The 18,950-nt window shown below is 39.8% G+C and overlaps 2 protein-coding genes across 6 annotated transcripts; one reads left to right on the top strand and one right to left on the bottom strand.

Moving 5' to 3' along the window:
• The first annotated feature begins 7 nt into the window (after positions 1-7).
• HSCB (HscB mitochondrial iron-sulfur cluster cochaperone) lies at positions 8-3,973 on the top strand. 2 transcript variants are annotated; one of them, XM_064466774.1, is made up of 6 exons: positions 8-240; positions 309-405; positions 883-972; positions 1,522-1,666; positions 2,518-2,565; positions 3,806-3,973. In XM_064466774.1, exons 1-6 carry the CDS (start codon positions 8-10, stop codon positions 3,895-3,897), a joined length of 705 nt encoding a protein of 234 aa, XP_064322844.1. In that variant the 3' UTR covers positions 3,898-3,973. The 2 variants fall into 2 exon arrangements, with proteins under 2 accessions (XP_064322844.1, XP_064322846.1); XM_064466776.1 differs by lacking the exons at positions 8-240; positions 309-405; positions 883-972 and adding an exon at positions 549-819.
• A 524-nt stretch (positions 3,974-4,497) lies between these two features.
• LOC104053711 (solute carrier family 2, facilitated glucose transporter member 11) lies at positions 4,498-18,949 on the bottom strand. 4 transcript variants are annotated; one of them, XM_064466763.1, is made up of 13 exons: positions 18,817-18,949; positions 18,330-18,419; positions 16,192-16,290; positions 14,373-14,533; positions 13,643-13,767; positions 13,239-13,368; positions 11,839-11,987; positions 9,019-9,206; positions 8,415-8,525; positions 8,203-8,304; positions 6,616-6,691; positions 6,220-6,347; positions 4,498-5,306 (listed from the first exon to the last, which is right to left on the bottom strand). In XM_064466763.1, exons 2-13 carry the CDS (start codon positions 18,381-18,383, stop codon positions 5,133-5,135), a joined length of 1,497 nt encoding a protein of 498 aa, XP_064322833.1. In that variant the 5' UTR covers positions 18,384-18,419; positions 18,817-18,949; the 3' UTR covers positions 4,498-5,132. The 4 variants fall into 4 exon arrangements, with proteins under 4 accessions (XP_064322833.1, XP_064322834.1, XP_064322835.1 ...); XM_064466764.1 differs by having other exon boundaries at positions 18,705-18,878; XM_064466765.1 differs by lacking the exon at positions 18,330-18,419 and having other exon boundaries at positions 18,817-18,902.
• Position 18,950: the final 1 nt, after the last annotated feature.

Raw genomic sequence — 18,950 nt, 5'->3', positions numbered from 1 at the left:
CCGGAGGATGCAGGCGGCGCTGCGGCGGCGGCTGGGGGGGCTGCGGCGGGCGCTCCGCGGCCCCGGTCCCGAGGCGGCCCCGCGGCCCCGCTGTGTCGGGCCGGGCGTCCCCCCGGCCCTGCGGTGCTGGAGCTGCGGCAGCCCCCTGCGCGGCGCTGAGGGGCCGCCTCACTTCTGCCCGGGTTGCCGGGCGCTGCAGCCGCCGGAGCCTCGGCCCGACCTTTTCCGCCTGATGGAGTGGTGAGTGCCGGCGGGGCGGCGGCGGGCTCGGCCGGCCGCCGGCCTCACGCGCCTTCTGTCGCCCGCAGTGACCGCTCCTTCCGCATCGACCCGCAGCGGCTGCAGCGGCGGTTCCGGAGCCTGCAGCGCGCCGTTCACCCCGACCGCTTCGGGCAGAGGCCGCCGGTGAGCGCCCGGGGGCGCCCGGTTCGCCCCCAACCCCTCCCGGTCGCGGTTTCCCGGGCGGGGGGACGGGCCTCGCCGCCTGCCCCGTCCCAGCGCCCCCGGGGCCCGGCGGCGGGTCTCGGCGGGCTCCGGTGGTGACGGCCCTGCGGGGCGGAGCGCCGAGTCCCGCCGCCCTCCGGCTTTGGGGTTACAGGGACTCTCCAGTTTTTGTTTGCTGATGAGCAGAAGAGACTAGAGGCACAGATTCGCGGCGGGCGATGACCAGAAGGGGCTGCTGCCGTTCTTGAGCTCTTAGTTGTGCGAGGTGACGGCTCCCAAGCCCAGACAGCCCTGTCCCTCTGCTTCGTATCGCTCTTAAACACCAACTTTCAGTTGTGCACACCTGTGATGTGGCGGGAGCACCTCTCCTCGCAGGTAACAAAGTGTAATACTTTGCTGCCTATTATTAACTTCTTACTATTTATTGTCGGTTTACAGAAAGAACAGTACTACTCTGAGCAACACTCCTCCTTAATAAACAAGGCCTACCAAACCCTCCTGAACCCGCTGAGCCGTGGCCTCTATCTAGTAAGGTGTCCGTTATGTATTTTGTCAATATTCCTATAACTAAGCATGGGTGCTGGGGCTGCTGCTGGTGATGCAATGAATCACACCTTTGACTGCAGCATTAACATGCAAATTTGTGCTCCTCTGAAGAGGAGGATTGCAAGGATTGAAGGGAGACTACAAACAAGCTTGTCTGAAAATTAGCCAGCTTTTCCACTATATTCTTTAACATTTTAGTGATTATTACTATCTCATTTGATGCTGACATTACACTAATTTGTTTCCTGCATTCCACACTGTATTTGGCCACGGCTGTCCCTTTGAAATTTCAGTCTGGCCCTTGGCAGCTGTTGTTACATTTTTTTGCTTTGGTTAACTGCAGATTTTTATGGTCTACATATGGAGCTCATTTCAAGACTGACTGTTTATGCACCTTTCATGGAATAAACCGGAAGTTTATCAGATATGAATCTGAGTGAGCTCTACTAAAAGACTTAATATTCAAGAAGATAATTCACATTGAAATAGCTGTAAGAATGTGTATTTCCAAATTCCCATTTTCTTCCCTAGCTGGAGCTGAATGGAGTGGAGCCGGCACAGGAGACAGACTGTGATGCAGACTCAGTGTTTCTCACGGAAATCATGGAAATTAATGAGAGATTAGCAGAGCCTAAAAATGAGGCTATCCTTGAAGAAATTGAAACTTTAATTAAAGGTAGGTTATGCTTTGAGGGTTTTGTACAGAACTAATTTACTGTATCTTGAGAGTCTCTCTGAAGGCTTTTTCAGTGTGTTCCTTTTAGTGTCTCTAACTTGCATTAGTCTCGAACTGACTCACTGCAAGAGCTTCCTCCCCCAAACCAATGTTGTCTTTATCAATTTATGCCACCTACACATCAGATCTGGCTTGAGAAAATCCATATAACAGTACGTATTCTAGTGGCAAAAGAGGTGTATATATTGACTATAAAAAGGAACTTCTTACTCAACCTTCAGCAGATCAGGGCAAGTAGAGTATTCTAAAAGAAGGAACCACTCAAAATTAAGTTTAATAAAATGCTTGACTGAGGACATGAAATTTTATCATTTATACAGGCATTGTACTTCTTTTGCCTTCTCCAACTTAGCAACTGTTATATTAAGTGGTTATTGTCCTTATACAAGCAACTTTCTTGTTTATATTGTTGGGGATACCCAAAACGTTGAGCTTATTGAAGTATATGTGCCATAAGCAATTAGAATAACTAGAATAAAAACTAAGTAGCATAGAAAATAATTCACAGTACCAGGATAAACTGATACACCAAAAGCAAGTTAGATTTCTGGGAAGGTAGCGACTATTGGTTTGCATTGGAATTGCTGTCTGTGAGCCTGTTTAAACAAAGGAATGTGTCTGTCTGAATTTGTAAAATAAAAAAAAAAATTGACAGCAGTATTATGGAAAGCTCTCTTAGCTCCCAAAAGAATATCAGACTAGTAATTAAGTTTCCCACCACAGACAATCAGAATGCAGTGCTATTATATATTCTAAGTAACAAAATGTGAATGAAATAATTTGTTTTACAGTTAAGCAAGAAGAACTGACCAAAGAGGTGACTGCAGCTTTTGAAAGAGGTAGCTATGTCTATGAAGTATTTAGCTGGCATACATTATCAGTTATAAATGCTTAAAAAATCCACATTCTCTTATTGGCAAATATTTCCTGAACTACGGAACAGAAATACTGCATAAACAAGTGTTCTTTGTGTGGTATTTAGAATAAATACTTCTAAGTTGACCTTTGTGCTAATTCAGGAAATTCAGGACCAGATCCAGTTAACTTAATTTGCATCAAAATGAGCGCTTCAGGTGGGAATGCAGATGCTAAGAAGTTTTTGTTTGTTTCCCAGACTACTGGGAAGGAAGGACTCTTTTTCTTAATCAAACTTAGTGTCTATTCTGAGGTTTCAAACTTGGATGTGGGAGATCTGGCTCGGCAGACTTGCAGCTGTCAGCAGACAAGCAGGTGCTGTTCTTTGCAGTGAATGTCAAGACAGGAACAATTCTGCTGCTTACCACTGGCGTATGGCAGGAAAAGACCTGATGCCCCATTTAGCCTCAAGTTTTAGGCACTTCATGTGCAATAATCCACATAACTTTATTCCACAACCAGTTGATAGGTGGGAGCTTGAACCACTTCAGGCTAGCTTAAACTGGGAAGAAACCTCCACGTTTCTCTCCTGGGTCTTGGAAAGCGTTTGTTGTTAGGTGTGCCGTAACTGTAAACACGAAATGCAAAGTAGCGCTGGCTAGGCCTGCGTGTGACGAATTATAACCTTATAATCTGTCGCTCTTTTTACTACAAGAGTTAAGGACTGTGATGGCGTGGGTCCTTGTCAGTAGGTGATACACCACCTTTCCCCTCCAATGGTTCCGATATCAGTTTTGGAATTGACACTATCCGTACCAGAGTCCTACAGATCTTTTGCATTTCTCAGTGATGGCAGTTGGTCTCATTACATACATTTAAAAAAAAAAAAGCCACAAACGTTTGTCTTGTCTGTATACTTAAAATTCCCCGGCGGCTACATCAACACTGGAGCCACTTTACAGAAAAGTTATTAAAGGGTATTCATGTCACATTTCCTTTATAAACTGAACATCTTTACATGTTTTGTGGAACATCTCAGCTGAGGTGTTCCAAAACCATCCACGATGAAAATAATAGGCGACATGTTTTTAATAGTGTATGGGTCTGTACGACTTGCAGTTCTTAGTACTGAAATGGGTGCTGTCATTGAAATCTTGAGATGCGTTGTGAAAGTGAAAATTCAGCCCTCTCTCTGTAAACTAGTAATGTTTTATTTCATTTCAGATGATCTTCAGGAAGCTAAGAAGCTTCTAGCCAAAATGAAATATTTTGCAAACTTAGAGGATAAACTAAAGAACAAGAAGATCCCTTCCTGATACTGCCTCCTTTACCATTGAGAGTTAATGTTATTTTCAATTAAACAGCTGATTTAGCTATCAAAAATCAGAAAAATGGTGTTTGCTTCCTAAGTTTTCATTAAAAGCTTTAATTCTGAGAGAAGATAAACGTAAAAGAAATCCTGTGCTTACTGTAGCACTTATTAAGTAACAGATGGAATCAGGCAATACTTACAACCAGGAAAAGTTGTACTAGGTACGGTAGGGCTTCTGTCTGAGCAGTTTCGGGTGTGGAAAGGAGTGTTGGACAGGCACACAAACACCATATGTAATTAAGGCTTGTTACTTTCTGACTACTAAATATGAAGAGTTTAAGCTGAGAAAGAGCCCTGGATGAAATGCTGGAGCTCGAAGGACCTACTGAGTCTCCTTGGGTGGGTTCTATCAGACCTTCCTGAAAAGTCTTTAAAGGTGAAATGTATTTAATTCCAATCATCTGTCCTTTCTGCTGCTTGGTGCTTTCTGTGATGTTGATCTCAGTCTGCCAGGAACTGAACTTCAAAAGTAGAAGAGGTTTTACCCTGCGGCAGAGTTTAAAATGTTAAGATATGAGGTTAGCGCAAAAAAATAAACCCAAACTCAAATGCCAGAATCTGTTTTATTATTACCCTTTCAGGAATAATGAAGTCTATTACAAATAAGAGTAACTGAGATAGGTGCTGTACTGTCTTTGTACAGTTACAGTAGTAGGACTAGATGAGGCATGTCCTTAAATCTTTCAAAGTCGTTATTTAAGTGAAAAACAGCAACTAAATGCCCCAATTTATATATAAACTAGAATATTTCAAATACCGGTTTCTCAGTAGGTCAGTTCTTGCTTGGGTTTTAATGCCTCAGAATATTTTAGTCAGTAAAGCAATAACATGCTTGATTATCTGAATCTGAAGAAGGGGCTTAGAAATAAAAGAGCTACTGAATTATCTGAAGAAACCTGCCGGGGGGGAGGAGTGGGTTGAACACCCTCTCCCGGCATTTCTGCGTCCCTACAACATCAAGTTGTATCTAAACACTGAGTCTTCTATGTATAATGGTTTTTAATAGCATTTCAGTAATATATGTTTTAACAGCATTTCAGAAAGATTAACTTGCCTTTAAACTTCCTCTAAATATACAGGAGGATTTAATAAGCTACTTGTTCATGGTATTACACTGTTCTGTTACAGCTGCGAAGTTACACAGAATTTTTTAAAAATTCATCAGGGACTTGTCATCTTTCATAAAGCTGTTTCCTCTTTTTTGATATTTCTTCCAAAATTAAGCTTGTGGAATTCCTTTCTGATTTCCAGAAAAGACTTGTTTTTTGTCTCAGGAATTACGAGGAAGATGAAGGCAGCAACTAAGGAGCACTCCACTAAGAACACCACGAAACAATACTGCTTCAGTCCGTTCTGTGAAAACAAAATGTATTTTATTGCGGCGCCTTTCAAGTAGAACAGTGGGTTTGGGAAGAGAAAAAGCTTTTTGTTTCCATTCACACCTCACATTGCTGCTCTGACATTTGTAATAAAAAGGCGTTCAACCCATCCTTACTTCACATGTAAATTTTTTAAAATTTTATTTTTAGATAAGACTACCAAGTGCTGTAGCCTTTTATAAAGAAAAAGATAAACCATTTACAAACACATTACATCATGAATTGTTTAGAGAAGTGAGCATTTGCTACCTAGCTGTCACGTATTTTAAGATTATATATCTTTTTCTGAATTTTTATTAATATTTTGCAATGATATACATCTTAAAAACCCCAACTATCTTACTGAGAAGCAGAGTTCAACCAAGAAGGCCTGACAATCAAGATACCCTGCTGTGTGCTGTTCCTGCATGTTTTGCTCTCAAGAGTAAGTGCTGAAAATACAAAGCTAGAAAAAAAAGCCTATATCGTTTTTCCTAATCTTCCTGATCCCAGAACCCTCTTTATGTAAGCTCTGTGAGCTCTCAGAGGAGATGTGAACCAGTAGCCCCAGGTACTACTTCTGCTTTATTTTGACACAAAAGCACAAGGTGCTATTAAGAAATGTGTTATTTGAATCTCAATACCTGATTAAGATTTTCTAGTTTTGGTACCTTCTTCATTTTTTTTCACCTGAAGATGAAAATTACCCCTATGTATTCCTTTTAATTTTCATTTCTCATTTTTTATTCTCTTCTGTAGATATCTAAAAAGTATTTTAAGAGGGACTGAATCTAGCTATACTCGGTTGAGGGGCAGTGTTGCTGTATCAGAAAAAGCAATCCGATGGAACCTGAGAGAAGATTAAATGGGAGGTGAGGCAATTAGGAAAACGCGTTACGCAAACGTACCACTATGAAGGGAAAGAGCATTCCAATTGCGAAGAAACTAATCCAACTAATAGTCCCTCCTATCATGTAAGCAGCAGGACGTGAAGACTGTAAAAATAGTTCAGCTATCAGGGTATTCGTTATGCCACCTGGGGGAATGAATTTCAGAAACAGAATAGGTTATTATGCTAAATGTCCATTTGCAGTATTTCCAATGCCAGAAAAATACATTTGCTCGGTTTAAGGCTATGGGAGACTAAACTGTTCTGATGAGATGGGCTCACTTGTGTTCCTTAGCCAGAGCATCAGCCGCCTTACAGTAAATACCTCCTGCCTGGCTCATGCAGCAGAGCTGCCAACGTTCCCCCTCGGCCCGAGACACGCGTCTCACCGCTTTAAAACATTATTGTCTAATACCTGGTCCCAACCCAAAGCTCAAGATGAAGGCAAACAGAGATGTCACACTCACGTAAGGCACCCATGAGTACAGTTCCTGGAACAGAAGAGAAGGTTTAGTTCAGATTTTGATAATCCAGTTTTAAAGTTTAGCTTAACAGTTAAATTTCCTTTTGCTATTTTATTGCATCCAAGACCAACAGTCATTCATGGCTGTTTACAGCTAATTTATTTAAGAGTACTGCTTCAGAGAAATTAAATATTGTTCATTTAATAATTTTGCTAAAAGGAGTCTAGTACTTCTGCCATGATTTACAATTAGCCCTCCAAGGCTAAAATTTTTCACCAATACTTAATGTAACAATTCTGTGTTGTTAGTAGTTTAACATTCTGGCTTATTTTGCTGTTTTATACTGATCCCTTGAGTCAGCTGTCCTTGAGCACTTTCATAGCGTGAACAGATTTATCTCATTATTATTCATGTATACACAAATACCAACAGTGCAGTAAAGAAACATTAGGATTACTATGTACTTAAGAAACTAGGGGCATCAGAAAGATCAAACCTAAGCTTGAAATCCCATTATTCAAAACCAAACCAAGAAATTTACAATAAAATAATTAAACCTAGGTCTCTGCCGAACGGCTGGCTCATTCAATATTCTGCCGGCCGGAAGAGCAGCTCACTCTTCCCCAACCACACAGAAATTACTGTAGGTGCCTCTTCCGTGTCCCACTTGCTAATCTGTGCCGCCCCTAACCCTACCGTCCCTCCAAGCATCAAACCTGCAACCTGGCTGCATGTGATCCACCTGCTTAAAGCCAGCTCCAAACGCTGATGGTGTAGAAAGAATTGCAGCTCTTTAATCCTACCTTTTTCAGATAAGGATTTATCAGGCAACCAAATACTGACTAAATCAAGTTGCTCTCTGTTGGAGCTACAGGTGTACATCATCTTGCCTGGATTACCTGAAGGCAATGATAAAAACTTAGTATAATACAGTCTGCACATGTAGCGATAGATTTCCTCTAAAAGGTCATTTCAGGAGGTTTGTGGCGCTGCCTTCCTTGAGCTGACAGGGTATACAGAACAATTTACGATGCATCTCTTTATACTACATCAAAAAGCGAGGCAGGATGTCGCTTCACATGATAAATTTAAGGCACCCTGTGGGTTTCCAATAGTTTTCGTGAATTTACACTTAACGGATTTAAGTGTCTTTTGAATTTCAGCATCCTTACGGTATTTTTGTTCTATTGTTTGCTTTACAGTTAAGTGACTGAAGTGGACCCTGATGCTTAGTATCATCACTCTGTAGTAATTCATCCTAAAATTACTTTACAAGCTAGGATAAATGCTGTTTGTCATCACTTAGTTTTGTCAGCATTAAACGCAGCTGCAGCTTTAAGACAAATACATGATCAAATCTTAGCTGAGCACTCTCTTATTTGAGGGAAATGTGGCTGCAGAGTTGATCAAATCCTTCAACTGCTGTCATTTTTTATGCTGCTGTTCAAACCTATACAGCTCTTATCTTCCAGCTTCTTTTGAGCATCACAGATTTTCACCCACTATAGTAATATTGTGTAATTAGTCCTCCTTTACACCTGGTAAGTCAGAGAGAATGTTAGAACAATGCTCCAAAGGGCCATGAGGAGATAACCCCCAATGATGAGAGATCTTCTTCCCATGTAGTCTATCAGTAAACCCTGTGGACAAGACATAATTTTCCGTTACCATATTGATCTCATATTTACCGATGTTCTTCAAGAAGAATCGTTACTCTTTATGCTAGCAGGGAGAATATATTGTTACTTACACAGGCGAGGGCTGCAAGGCACTCAAAACCTCCAGTGCCGAGTGTCACATATGGGACTTTTTCTGCTGAGACCCCAGCTTGTTCGAAAATATAAGTTGTATAGAAATAAATCTACAACAGTAAAAAAAAATGCTGGGATGTTGCCAGTAGTTAAATCATGAGCTGGGAACAAAGTCAAGTTCATACTAAACATACAGCTTAATGTATTTTATATTATAAGTTACTGATTTGATGTAAACAGCAAGAAGTATCTGTTAAATTCATGTCTAGGTAAATATATTGCTATCATAGAAGAAAATATAATTATTCAACTTACTGAACATATCCCAGACACAGTGGGATATGCTGATCCACCTTTATTTACTTTTCAGATGATGTAAACACAGGTATTAAGTCCTCCTTTCAAGAAATTTACATACCAGAAACACAGAAATGAAAAAAAAAAATACTGCAAAAAGAGAAACAGAAATAATACAAAGATATTCTTTCCCACTTATCCCACTTCTCTGAGCTTCTCTATGTGGATCCTTTGTGTTAACAGAAGGTTAAAAACCAGATGCAAATTAAGTAATTATTTAAGCTGTTTGTATGTATGAAATCTTACAGCATTTATCCCACTGAGCTGTTGGCCCATAGTCATCACAATCACGGTAATGAGCTGCCATCTCACACCACGATCAACAAATAACTGCCAGGGCTTCTTGGGTTTCTCCCCATCTAAGGCAAAACATTCCCGCTGTATGTCTTCCATCTCCCTTCGATACTCTGAAGAACAATGAAATCGCTTCAAAGCTAAAAAAAGGAGAAAATCTCTCATGTTTACCTATTGACCACAACTTCTGGAAAATTACCTCTTTCCATAATGACCTGGCTTTTGCTAGGATATGAAAACTTCCTGCTTTAGGAAGCTGGGAAAAAAAAGTCATTTGCTTTGCGACTTGTTTTTTGCTTGCTGGTTTTCCAACATGCTTTGCTGTGGTGGATTTTGAGATTTCAGTGGCATTGCTTTGCTTTTTTAGAGGAATATCTGACTTTGAAATATTCACCAAGCAAAATATTTTGAAGTGTTTTATATCTGGACCACAGACCTCCAAACAGTCTTTTCAGTAAAGCGCCTTCTAACCAGATTGAAGTCTTTCGCTTAAATTCTAGGCAGGTATCGAGTCTTTTGTTATGTCCCTGTCTTTAATTTTGCCAGTGGAATGCATTTACTGAACTAGAGTAAAGATGGTAAGTAATTTTTCTAAGGCAAGTGTCATCAGCTGTCATTTGGATTCAAGACTAAAATCTCTGCTAATAGTCCTAAAACCTAAGAGTACATAACATCAGTTCAGATTAAATATATTGTGACAATTTGTCTTCTTAAGGGCAACAGGAGAACTTTTGATGATCCTGAAAGCAAACTTTCCAATGCTATTGTTATCACTAACAGCATAACCAGCTTGAAGCTCTAGCCACTCTTCAGTCTGAGTTCAAGAGCAACCATGATTCTTGGGGAAAAAAATCCATTATTACGTTATGTTAAAAAAAACCTTGAATACGATATGGAGAATGCAAGCTTCACTTACATTTTGAAAATTACATTTAAATGAAGCTCAAACTAGATCATAATCCAAAAGGGACGTTATGGTCATCTTGTCTGTGGCTTCCAAATTAGACATAATTAACTCTAGAGTGCACTGGTAGACACTGTGCTTTTGCAGTTGTGATGGTCTACGAATACTTTTGGGCAAGGTAAGCCGAGAGAGAGGTATTTTCATTGGATCAGCTGACAGACTTGGAGGGGGGAAAGGAGACAGGCATGCAGGCACAGATGGCTTTATGTAAAAATGTAACTTTTTGGTCAGTTTGATTTTCAGTTACCCACTCTGTGAACCCTGCCTCTTTTCTAATTCCTAACAAATTTCACCTTGGCCTAAATTAATGAATTGAGCCTCTTTACCTTCATTTGTTGAAGATCTTTCCACAAGATACACTGTCCTATCTACAAATACCTTTTCTAGACAAGTAAAACTTCATATGCTCATCAACAGCACTTCAAAAGAATTAACACAAGAAAATCAAAGGAAGAAATGTTTTTCCTTTATTTATGCATACAATGAAAATTCAATTAAATACAACCCTATCAAATGTTTACAAGGCAAACTTCTGATCATTTCTCTCGTTTAGCATTTTAAGTGGAAAATCCAGGGATCACAAGAGTAATTTCATGTCACTGTGAGCTAAATCAGAATTAGCGTACCAAGCAGAAGTAGAAACTCTGAACCCATTTCTGAAAAAATATGTGACTGTTTTATTGTCTACATTTGTACATTGGAGTATCTTCTAAGTTCTTCTGTCCTCTTGATTTTATTACTTAGTTGTTATTCCATAGAGAGTCTTTTCATATTTATTTAGCAGACCTTCAAACTGAATTAATTAATCAGACCCGCTTACTTTTAGTGATTAACACTTTACTCTCTGGAATATTATTCCACTGGGTCTCTCTGGGAGTAAAATACTACCCATGGTGTGTGAAGATACAAACAGCTACCTCAATGTCTCCTTTTGGCTTTCTGTTGTGGAAAAAAAAACTCTCTTGTGCTATTTAGTTTCTTCTTGCAGTGTAAAGAGAACTGTGTAATTTCAGGATAAAGAAAATCACAACTAATCTGAATTTTTGTCTTTCAAATTATTCTTCTTGTATGCAGGCTTTACTTGCTCATTTATGTGGTACTGCACACTTACCACATGACAGTTATTTCTTGAGTAGGGTTTGAATAAAAGGAGAACAATCATAGCTCTCTCAAAGATAAAGTGAAAAGTTTCAGCTGTCATAGTTCTCCCACATGATGTAACAGGGGAAAAAAAGTATTTAAAAGATAACTAAATATTTAGAAAACGGAGGATAAGGAGTTTTCTGCTCAAATAGCCAATGAATCACTTTTTTAACATCACCTCTTTTTCAGAAAAAAAGCTCTCTAATTTTTCAGCTGCTTATGCTGTCTCCTTTTTATTATATTATTTTCAATTATTTCTTACAGGAGAAGTACAACAGTATCGCAGAATGGAAGAAAATATTTGACGTGATACTTACCTGTGACATAACCTGAGAAGTGAGCAATCCAGTGAGAGGTTAAGGAGTTCATGTATGTTACTTCATCCAAGAGACAAATTATTAAATGTTTAGATATTTCATCAGAGAGTAAAAAAACATGAACATATATTTGAAATGAGAGAATGAAGTTTTGTTCACAATCTATTACAGACTCCTGAGATCCACAATCCCTTCTCCCCATAAGCTCACTGGAGGAAAAACATGGGCCAAAAAGCACTAGGTGATAAAACTATGTTGTGTTAGTAACGAGAAAAGGAGAATCTAGAACCTGATATACTCATTGTACCCCTCTGAAGACACAGAGAAAGTAGAAATGCTCTAAGTTACCTTGGGCACAGCTCAGCTCATCACCTTTGTCAATAAGAAGATATCTGGGACTTTCAGGAAACCATGGCAGGAATAAAAGTTGGGCAAATGCTGGGAAACAGCTGCTGGATAGCAACAAAGGCCAATACTTTTCTGCACCTAATAATTCCCTGGGAGAGGTGTGGAAAAAGAAAAAAAAAAGAACAAAAACCAACAAGTAATTAGCTATTGGTGACTATTCAGAAGACTTCAGGAGCAAGGTATTTGTCCTTCAACAGAAGTTCCCTTGTAACCAGGTACCTATGTCTTGTGATCCTCAGCAGAAAGAGGCTGGGAAAATATCTTCCAGCCACTCTGAAATCAGGTTTCACTCGGGAAGAGAGAAGCAAAACTACTTTACTGCTGCTTATTGCTGTGTTGGTCCGAAGCATTATTTTCAGGTTTGCCAAAGCAGTGTTTTCTAGCAATACGAGAAAGTAATTGCATATGGACTTCACCTTAAGGTGAGCAGCAGCATTTGCATCTGCTTTTGAGAATCATACAATAATTTAGGAGAGAAAGGAACTCAGAAAGTCATCTAATCCCACCTCCCATTCAAAGCTAATCTAATGAGAAGGTGTATTACATGGAAAGGAATCATTAAAATTGGTATGGTTAGAATCAGCAGGATGATGTGTTGTGGGCAATGTAAATTTGTTAAAATAGAAAGTGTATTGCATTTTAAATACTGACCCTAGATCATGCAGTCTGAAGTTTATATTCTGCTCTATTATGTAGCACTTCACACCTAAAGTATCTAGCAGAATCAGTTAATTCAGAAGCTAGGAATAAGGAAAAAGAGAAGTCTAAGTGCTTTTGGTAGAGGGACAGAGAAAAAACAGATAATGTTATGTTACTCAGGGTACTAGCAGTTGCTCTTAGGGCAGCAGAAAGCTAGCAGACTTCATGAAAGACACTTTTCATCTTGAGGTTGTGCAGTCACTGTTCTTGGAACTTTTTAAGATCCAACTGTATAAAGCCCCTTGCAACTTCACCTCATCTCACAAGGGATGAAACCAGCAGTAGTGCTACAATACAGAAATGATGAGTCCTTTGCTCTCAACTCCTGTCTTATGGACATCCACTGTCTCCAGCAAGAAATTGGCAGAAAATATGAAGTCAGCATAAATGTACCTGTTTTACTGATGCTGTTCTGGCTGACCCATCTAAACTGAGAATACTTCCCTGGAGAGGTAGTACAGATGGTTTGCAGTTGTAGGAATAAGGTGACAGAAGCAGGGTTTTCTTCTTACAGGTACACCTTCTGTGTGAAGCTGATTGCCTAATGCTACAATGGCCATAACGAGTGTTTTGCAGGGAGCTGCAGGGAGTTGGAATTCTTTACATACAAGTAATGCAAGGCAGGAAAAAAAATTTCTCACCTCAAACCAATTATTTGTCCCATCAGAATCCCCCCAGTCAGAAAGATGGAACTCCCCATGGCCATGCCACCTCTAAGATGTTTTGGGGCAACCTCCCCAATGTACAGAGGCTGCACACAGATCCCAATACCTGCAAGTAAATGGAAAAACATTTTCCTATTAATAGATTTTGCTTTGAAAAGAGTTACCGAACCAAAACATGTAGGAAATTGGACTTAGTTAATTTCTCTATTAATTTAGCTGCTTTCAGATTCCAAGTTAGACTACAGAACGTTTTTGTCATTGTATCTACAAAGCACCATACAAACATGTACCATATTACCTAAAGAATCAGCACTGACAATCATTTATCATTCACCATAGCTGAAAGGAGGAATTCAAAGTAGGAATAGGAAATCATTCACCTGCATTTATGCCAATCAAAAACCTTCCAGCAATCAGTAACTCAAACAATCCTGTAGGAAAACTGATCCCCATTAAAATGGAGGCCAGTATTGCTATAACATTATTCATCAGAAGAGCTCCTTTCCTAAAGAGGAAGAAAAAAAAAACCCACAACATTAAGGAAACCTGCAATAGCATGTTTTTTTAAAAGTTTCCCTTTCTGTTAATATGGAAAAAATGGGCTTTATACTGGAGAAACGTGCTACTCACTGGAAGTGCAGACATCTGATACAACTTTTTACTCATATTTTAAAAAAAAATCTAAGCACAAGGATAATGCATAAATATGACAGAAATGCCTGACAAGGGAGGAGTGGGGTTTTGTTCATTTATGCTCTATCTATACAGAATGCACATGAAATGTTACAGCATGTCTTTTCTGGCATGTAGGCTACAAATGTGTATGGGGGACCTGTGTTTCCTACCATACAGTATGTGCATACTCCTACTTAGATTTCAATATATGTAATGGAAAACTCCACTGGAAGGCTATAATTCAGGGCTCATCTTTTAAAGTTCCATTGGAATGAACCGTAAAATTCTATTAGAAAACTCGGCTTTGAAATTAAAAATATTTCTAGTCACCTACGGTACATTTTCTCCCACTCTTTTTCCATTTATTTAATCTATATTCCAGTGAGAAAGTAGGAAAGGAAAACATACAGCTATATGCCTGCTGCTGTAACTCACCTGCCTAGCCGAATCGCCATGCTGCCTCCAATAAGGGCTCCACACAGGCCTCCAAGTGAAAATATAGAAGCAATGACAGACCAAAGAAAAGTCAGCAAATCTGGATTTAGTTCCTTGTGATAACGACTAGTCCAGGTTTTATTTAAGAACCTGTGTATATGCTGCAGTAGAAAAGAATGATGATTGTGTAGCATTGTATGTAGCTCTACAGCATAGCACGATAAATAACTTGTACATCAATCCTGAAAACTAATTCTGGAAGCCAACAAAAGGTACTATCCTACTTGTATTATATTAAAACCATCGATGGTTAGCAGTATCTTCCCTGACCACATTACTATTTCCTACTCCCCACACCTCTCAAGGACTGCCCAGTAGCTTTGCTTTCGTGCCCTACCTCAGGAGAGTCTATATTGCACTAGAGGAGAGACATAACCTTTCCATGTATTTCTACAGAAGAGCTCTAAGATCCTTCTGAGTGAAGCAGGGACAGGATGGATGGGTAGGTCCTACTGGTTTTCAGGAACACCTCAGAGCACAGAGGTCTCACATGACCTAACAAATTTTACTGTCAGGAGATTCATTCTGACACTTGGTTTAAATCTCCCTGCCCTACTGTAATCCAACAAGCCACAGTAAAATTCCTTTCTGCAGCTCTAACATTCCTCCACCTTTCTTGCAGTATTCATGTGTCAGAACTTTTAAACTGTTATTCCACATGCTTGGTTTCCTAAAATGTCTTTAGAAACTCTGAACTGGCATATACCTGTCATCAAAGGGTCCTGTTTTTAGATAGCAAGGACTTAACAGAAGAACAAACTTGCTGAACTCTCCGTTTCCAGCATATTATATATTCTTTCACAAACAGCTTATTTTAACCTTGTAGAAAGCATACAATTTTGTAGCAAATTCAGTCTTCACAGTTTCACGAGAAAATAAATATCTGACAGCAGAAAATTATACCCATTACTTTCACAAGACCATTTGCTCAGATCCTTTTGAGTCATCCACAAAATATACAGAATCCTCAAGGCCATGGCAATGGACACAAGCAACAAGTAGTTGAAAATGCCTACAAGATACTCAGACACTACAGATGCAACTTTCTGGCTCTCTAAGATCTTTCTCACTAAGCCGCCTTGTGATGGACACCTGTAACTATCCTTTCTCCCTGTTATCTAGTGATACGTGGGGATGGTTCAAAGATGCGTCGGAGGAGGTTTAAACTTGACATTAGGAGAAACGGTGGAGACATTTTACAGAAAAGGTGGTAAAATACTGGAACAGGCTTCCTAGAGAGGTGGTTGATGCCTCACGCCTGTCAGTGTTGCAGAGGCATTTGGACAATGCCCTTAATAACATGCTTTAGCTTTTTGTCAGCCCTGAAGTGGTCAGGCAGTTGGGACTAGATGATTGTTATAAGTCCCTTCCAACTAAAAATATTCTGTTCTATTCTGTTCTTAATGTTCTGGGATATTTTAGTCAAAACTGTAACTGGAAGATGTCACTTAATCCTTCTAATGTTCAGTTGGAACGTTAGTTAGATGTTCATTTAATCCTTCTAAAACAGACTTTAACAGAAGTATTTATGTGGTGTATTTGGCACTTTTATCTGACACAGAATGCCTCTGATGGGAGGTACTGACAAACAAATCCACATGAAACCATTTTGGAAATCAATTGGAATCCTTTATACAAGCGGAAGCCTGTCTCGGTTCCCGCTGCAACTGCAGTAAAAGTGTGTTTGGCCTCTCGGCCAGGTAGACAGGATACCTCCATTACTGTAAAAGAACCCTGTGAACAAGAGACGGTATTTTACCTGGGTGGGTGCATTGATAATGGAAACATTATACCCATACTGAAAGGTCCCTCCAATTCCAACAGCACAAACAGCCAGAAACAAGGTACAGCTGGGGAACTAGAGAACAAAAGAGAGTAACAGGCATGAAAAGACACAGGGCCTTGAACCCACATGTATATAATATCTAGGAGAAAATCACAGTGAAATATATCATGTACTTAGTTTTGCACAGTGCAAGTATTTGTTTAGAGAACCACATAAACTCTCAAAAACCTGCAGCAGGAGAAACATTTCTCTCTGACTTGTACCATGATCACTAACGTCTTTCAGAGATGGAACAATTACAAGTATCCAGATTAAGTGTAGGCAACACAACCATTGCACTGCTGACAGCTTATCTACTGAACTGTGCAAATGCTTTCTGCACGAACCAAGCTGCTCACAGGGTCTGTTTTTTATGAAAGAATGTTAGGATTTTTATAAAAGAATGTTAGGACTGTTTATGTTTGGTATTAGAGATACAATGACTCAGTCTAAGAATTAACCAAATCCCAATTTCTATTGGGATATATAAAAATATATATTTAATATATATTATTATTATATATATAAAATTTCTATGACTCACATTTCATCTGAGATGTGAGAAATAACAATATTTTATTTCCCTCAGCAAGTCCCGAAGTTGATTGCCGGATGTCTGCAAGTTAGCAGGTGCTAAACCTTAGCATCTTAAATCACAGCATATTGTTCACTGATAATAGTGTTCAATCTAAAGTTTATTAGCATGTATTTTTTTTAATTTTTCAATATTGATTACCTAGTTACGTTCCTAAATGGATATTTAGGAACTGAAATTAATAGATTCACAGACTCATAGGTTTTAAGGCCAACAGAAACCACTACTATGATACATTCTAATCTCAAGAGTCTAATTGATCATAGAACATACTTCGGATGAGGCCTTTGGTTCAGAGATCTCTAGAGGCCTGGCTTTCTGATGTGATGCTTTTTGACTCTACTTTTTATTGACTATGATAGTACTAATAACAACACCCAGTTCAAATGTTTAACCACCCTTTTATTAAAAATTAGGTCCTCAGTTCACCTCATTGTATCTTTTCGTCTAACTTCAGCTGGACACAACAATGTCTTCTACGTCAAAGGCACTTCCGTGATCAAATTTCCTCTTCCTTCATACATAAAGACTGCACATAATTTTTTTATAAGCTTGTACTCCCTGAATTTCTCATTGTAAGGCATGTTGACTACTTCTTCATCCTTCTCATTCTTGGTCCAGTTCCCAGAAATGTTAAGTTATTGCAGATGCTGTACTGAATTCTGAAAGAGCTGTGTCTTTCCTGAAGACAATTAATCAAAACTTCCTTCAGTCAGGACTGAAATTCAGAAGAAGTTGAAACCGATCTTATTAAAGTAAAATCCAATTAACATTTCCTTACGGTTTCCTGAGAATAAGAACTGTTTCTCTGCATGGGAACCAAAGCAATGAAATAAGAGTAATAAGTACGGTCTGCAGTGAGTACAGTAGAAAAAATAAAACTGGAGGTGGTAAATATAGGCTCAGCACACTCAGATATTTCTATTAAGTAAATACTGTCAAGGTATTTTGTGTGTCTCATGGGTACAACCTGGAACCTAGAAGAGACAGAAAACACAACAAACGAACAAAAATCCTCAGAATCGTTAACATACATCACGTAACATGTTTTGTTACAACAGCTCCGTGCTTCTTCCTGCCCAAATCAGTCTGTTCATTACATTAACACGTTGAGTCACATTGGAGTTTGGGCCCCAATTCCTCAGAGCATGGACGACAGCCTTACCTGTTCTGTAAGCTACTTAACTCGCGACAGTTTATAAGCACTTTTACCTCATTTCAGAAACATGCCACAAACAAAACTCAATATACATTCAACGTAAAACATAAGAATCAGAAAAACGTGCTTTTTACAGCTTCCGTTTTATAACACAGCAAGCTGCGTAAGGAAAATAGAAAACTTTACCAGCCTGATCATCTAATGTTATTTTTGTTTAAAAGTAAACATGAAACAAAGAATTCTGCATTTGTACAGCGTCGTTAAAGCTACAAGCCCTCTGCAGGATCCACCTTCAGAGACCGAGGCAGTACTGCTTACCTTGCTCTGCGTGCTAGACCCTCTCAGCAGGGGCTGGTACTCCATTCTTAGCATGGGCTGAATTTGATTTCCTTTGCAAAATTTAATAAACTATACCACAGGAATAAAAGGTGCCAAAGAAAAGTTATTATCGTATTAAAACACAGGTTTTTTGCCTTCCATCTCTAGCCATTGCGATTCTTCTCAAGGGTTCGCAACTTTTTAGTGGCGGAAACTTCCAACTTCTGTAAGGCCTTCAGTAGTTACAGAAAGCTTTCCTATATCTAATACCACAGGAAACGCACTTTCTTCATTTGAGTCAGAGCAGAAAACACACCCGTTAGTCACCTGCTAGCTGTAGCTTTCGGCTACCAAAGAAAAGGACACGGCGATTACCTTGGGCTTTGGAATCATAACCTCCCGACAGCTCACAGCTACAGCCCTGGCTCGCTGCTCCCCACGGCCACAGCCCACGCAGCGGGGGAAAGCTGTGGAATGAGCTCCTCACCTGACTGGGATTTGGGGGCTGCAGGGGAGGGCCGCCCCAGCCCGGCGGGGCTGGCTGCCGGCCGCGGAGATTACGCAGGCCGCAGACAAAAGAGGGTCTGTCTCGACGCTCCCTCAGGAACCGGAGCCTTGCCG

The sequence above is a fragment of the Phalacrocorax carbo genome, chromosome 15, assembly GCF_963921805.1.
Source record: "Phalacrocorax carbo chromosome 15, bPhaCar2.1, whole genome shotgun sequence".
Classification (NCBI taxonomy): Eukaryota; Metazoa; Chordata; class Aves; order Suliformes; family Phalacrocoracidae; genus Phalacrocorax; species Phalacrocorax carbo.
Note: the sequence above shows the minus strand (reverse complement) of the source record. Positions and strands in the feature narration are given on the sequence as shown.

What these genes read in the sequence shown, in the direction of transcription:
- LOC104053711 (XM_064466764.1), bottom strand. An exon ending in AGCTCAGTGGGATAAATGCT is followed by an intron (nt 8,526 to 9,018) that starts GTAAGATTTCAT and finishes TTACTGTTGTAG; the next exon opens with ATTTATTTCTATACAACTTA. An exon ending in TGCTCTTTCCCTTCATAGTG is followed by an intron (nt 5,307 to 6,219) that starts GTACGTTTGCGT and finishes TTGTTTTCACAG; the next exon opens with AACGGACTGAAGCAGTATTG.
- HSCB (XM_064466774.1), top strand. Translation starts at nt 8, where the DNA reads ATGCAGGCGGCGCTGCGGCGGCGGCTGGGGGGGCTGCGGCGGGCGCTC. An exon ending in GCTTCGGGCAGAGGCCGCCG is followed by an intron (nt 406 to 882) that starts GTGAGCGCCCGG and finishes GTCGGTTTACAG; the next exon opens with AAAGAACAGTACTACTCTGA. An exon ending in GACTGCAGCTTTTGAAAGAG is followed by an intron (nt 2,566 to 3,805) that starts GTAGCTATGTCT and finishes ATTTCATTTCAG; the next exon opens with ATGATCTTCAGGAAGCTAAG.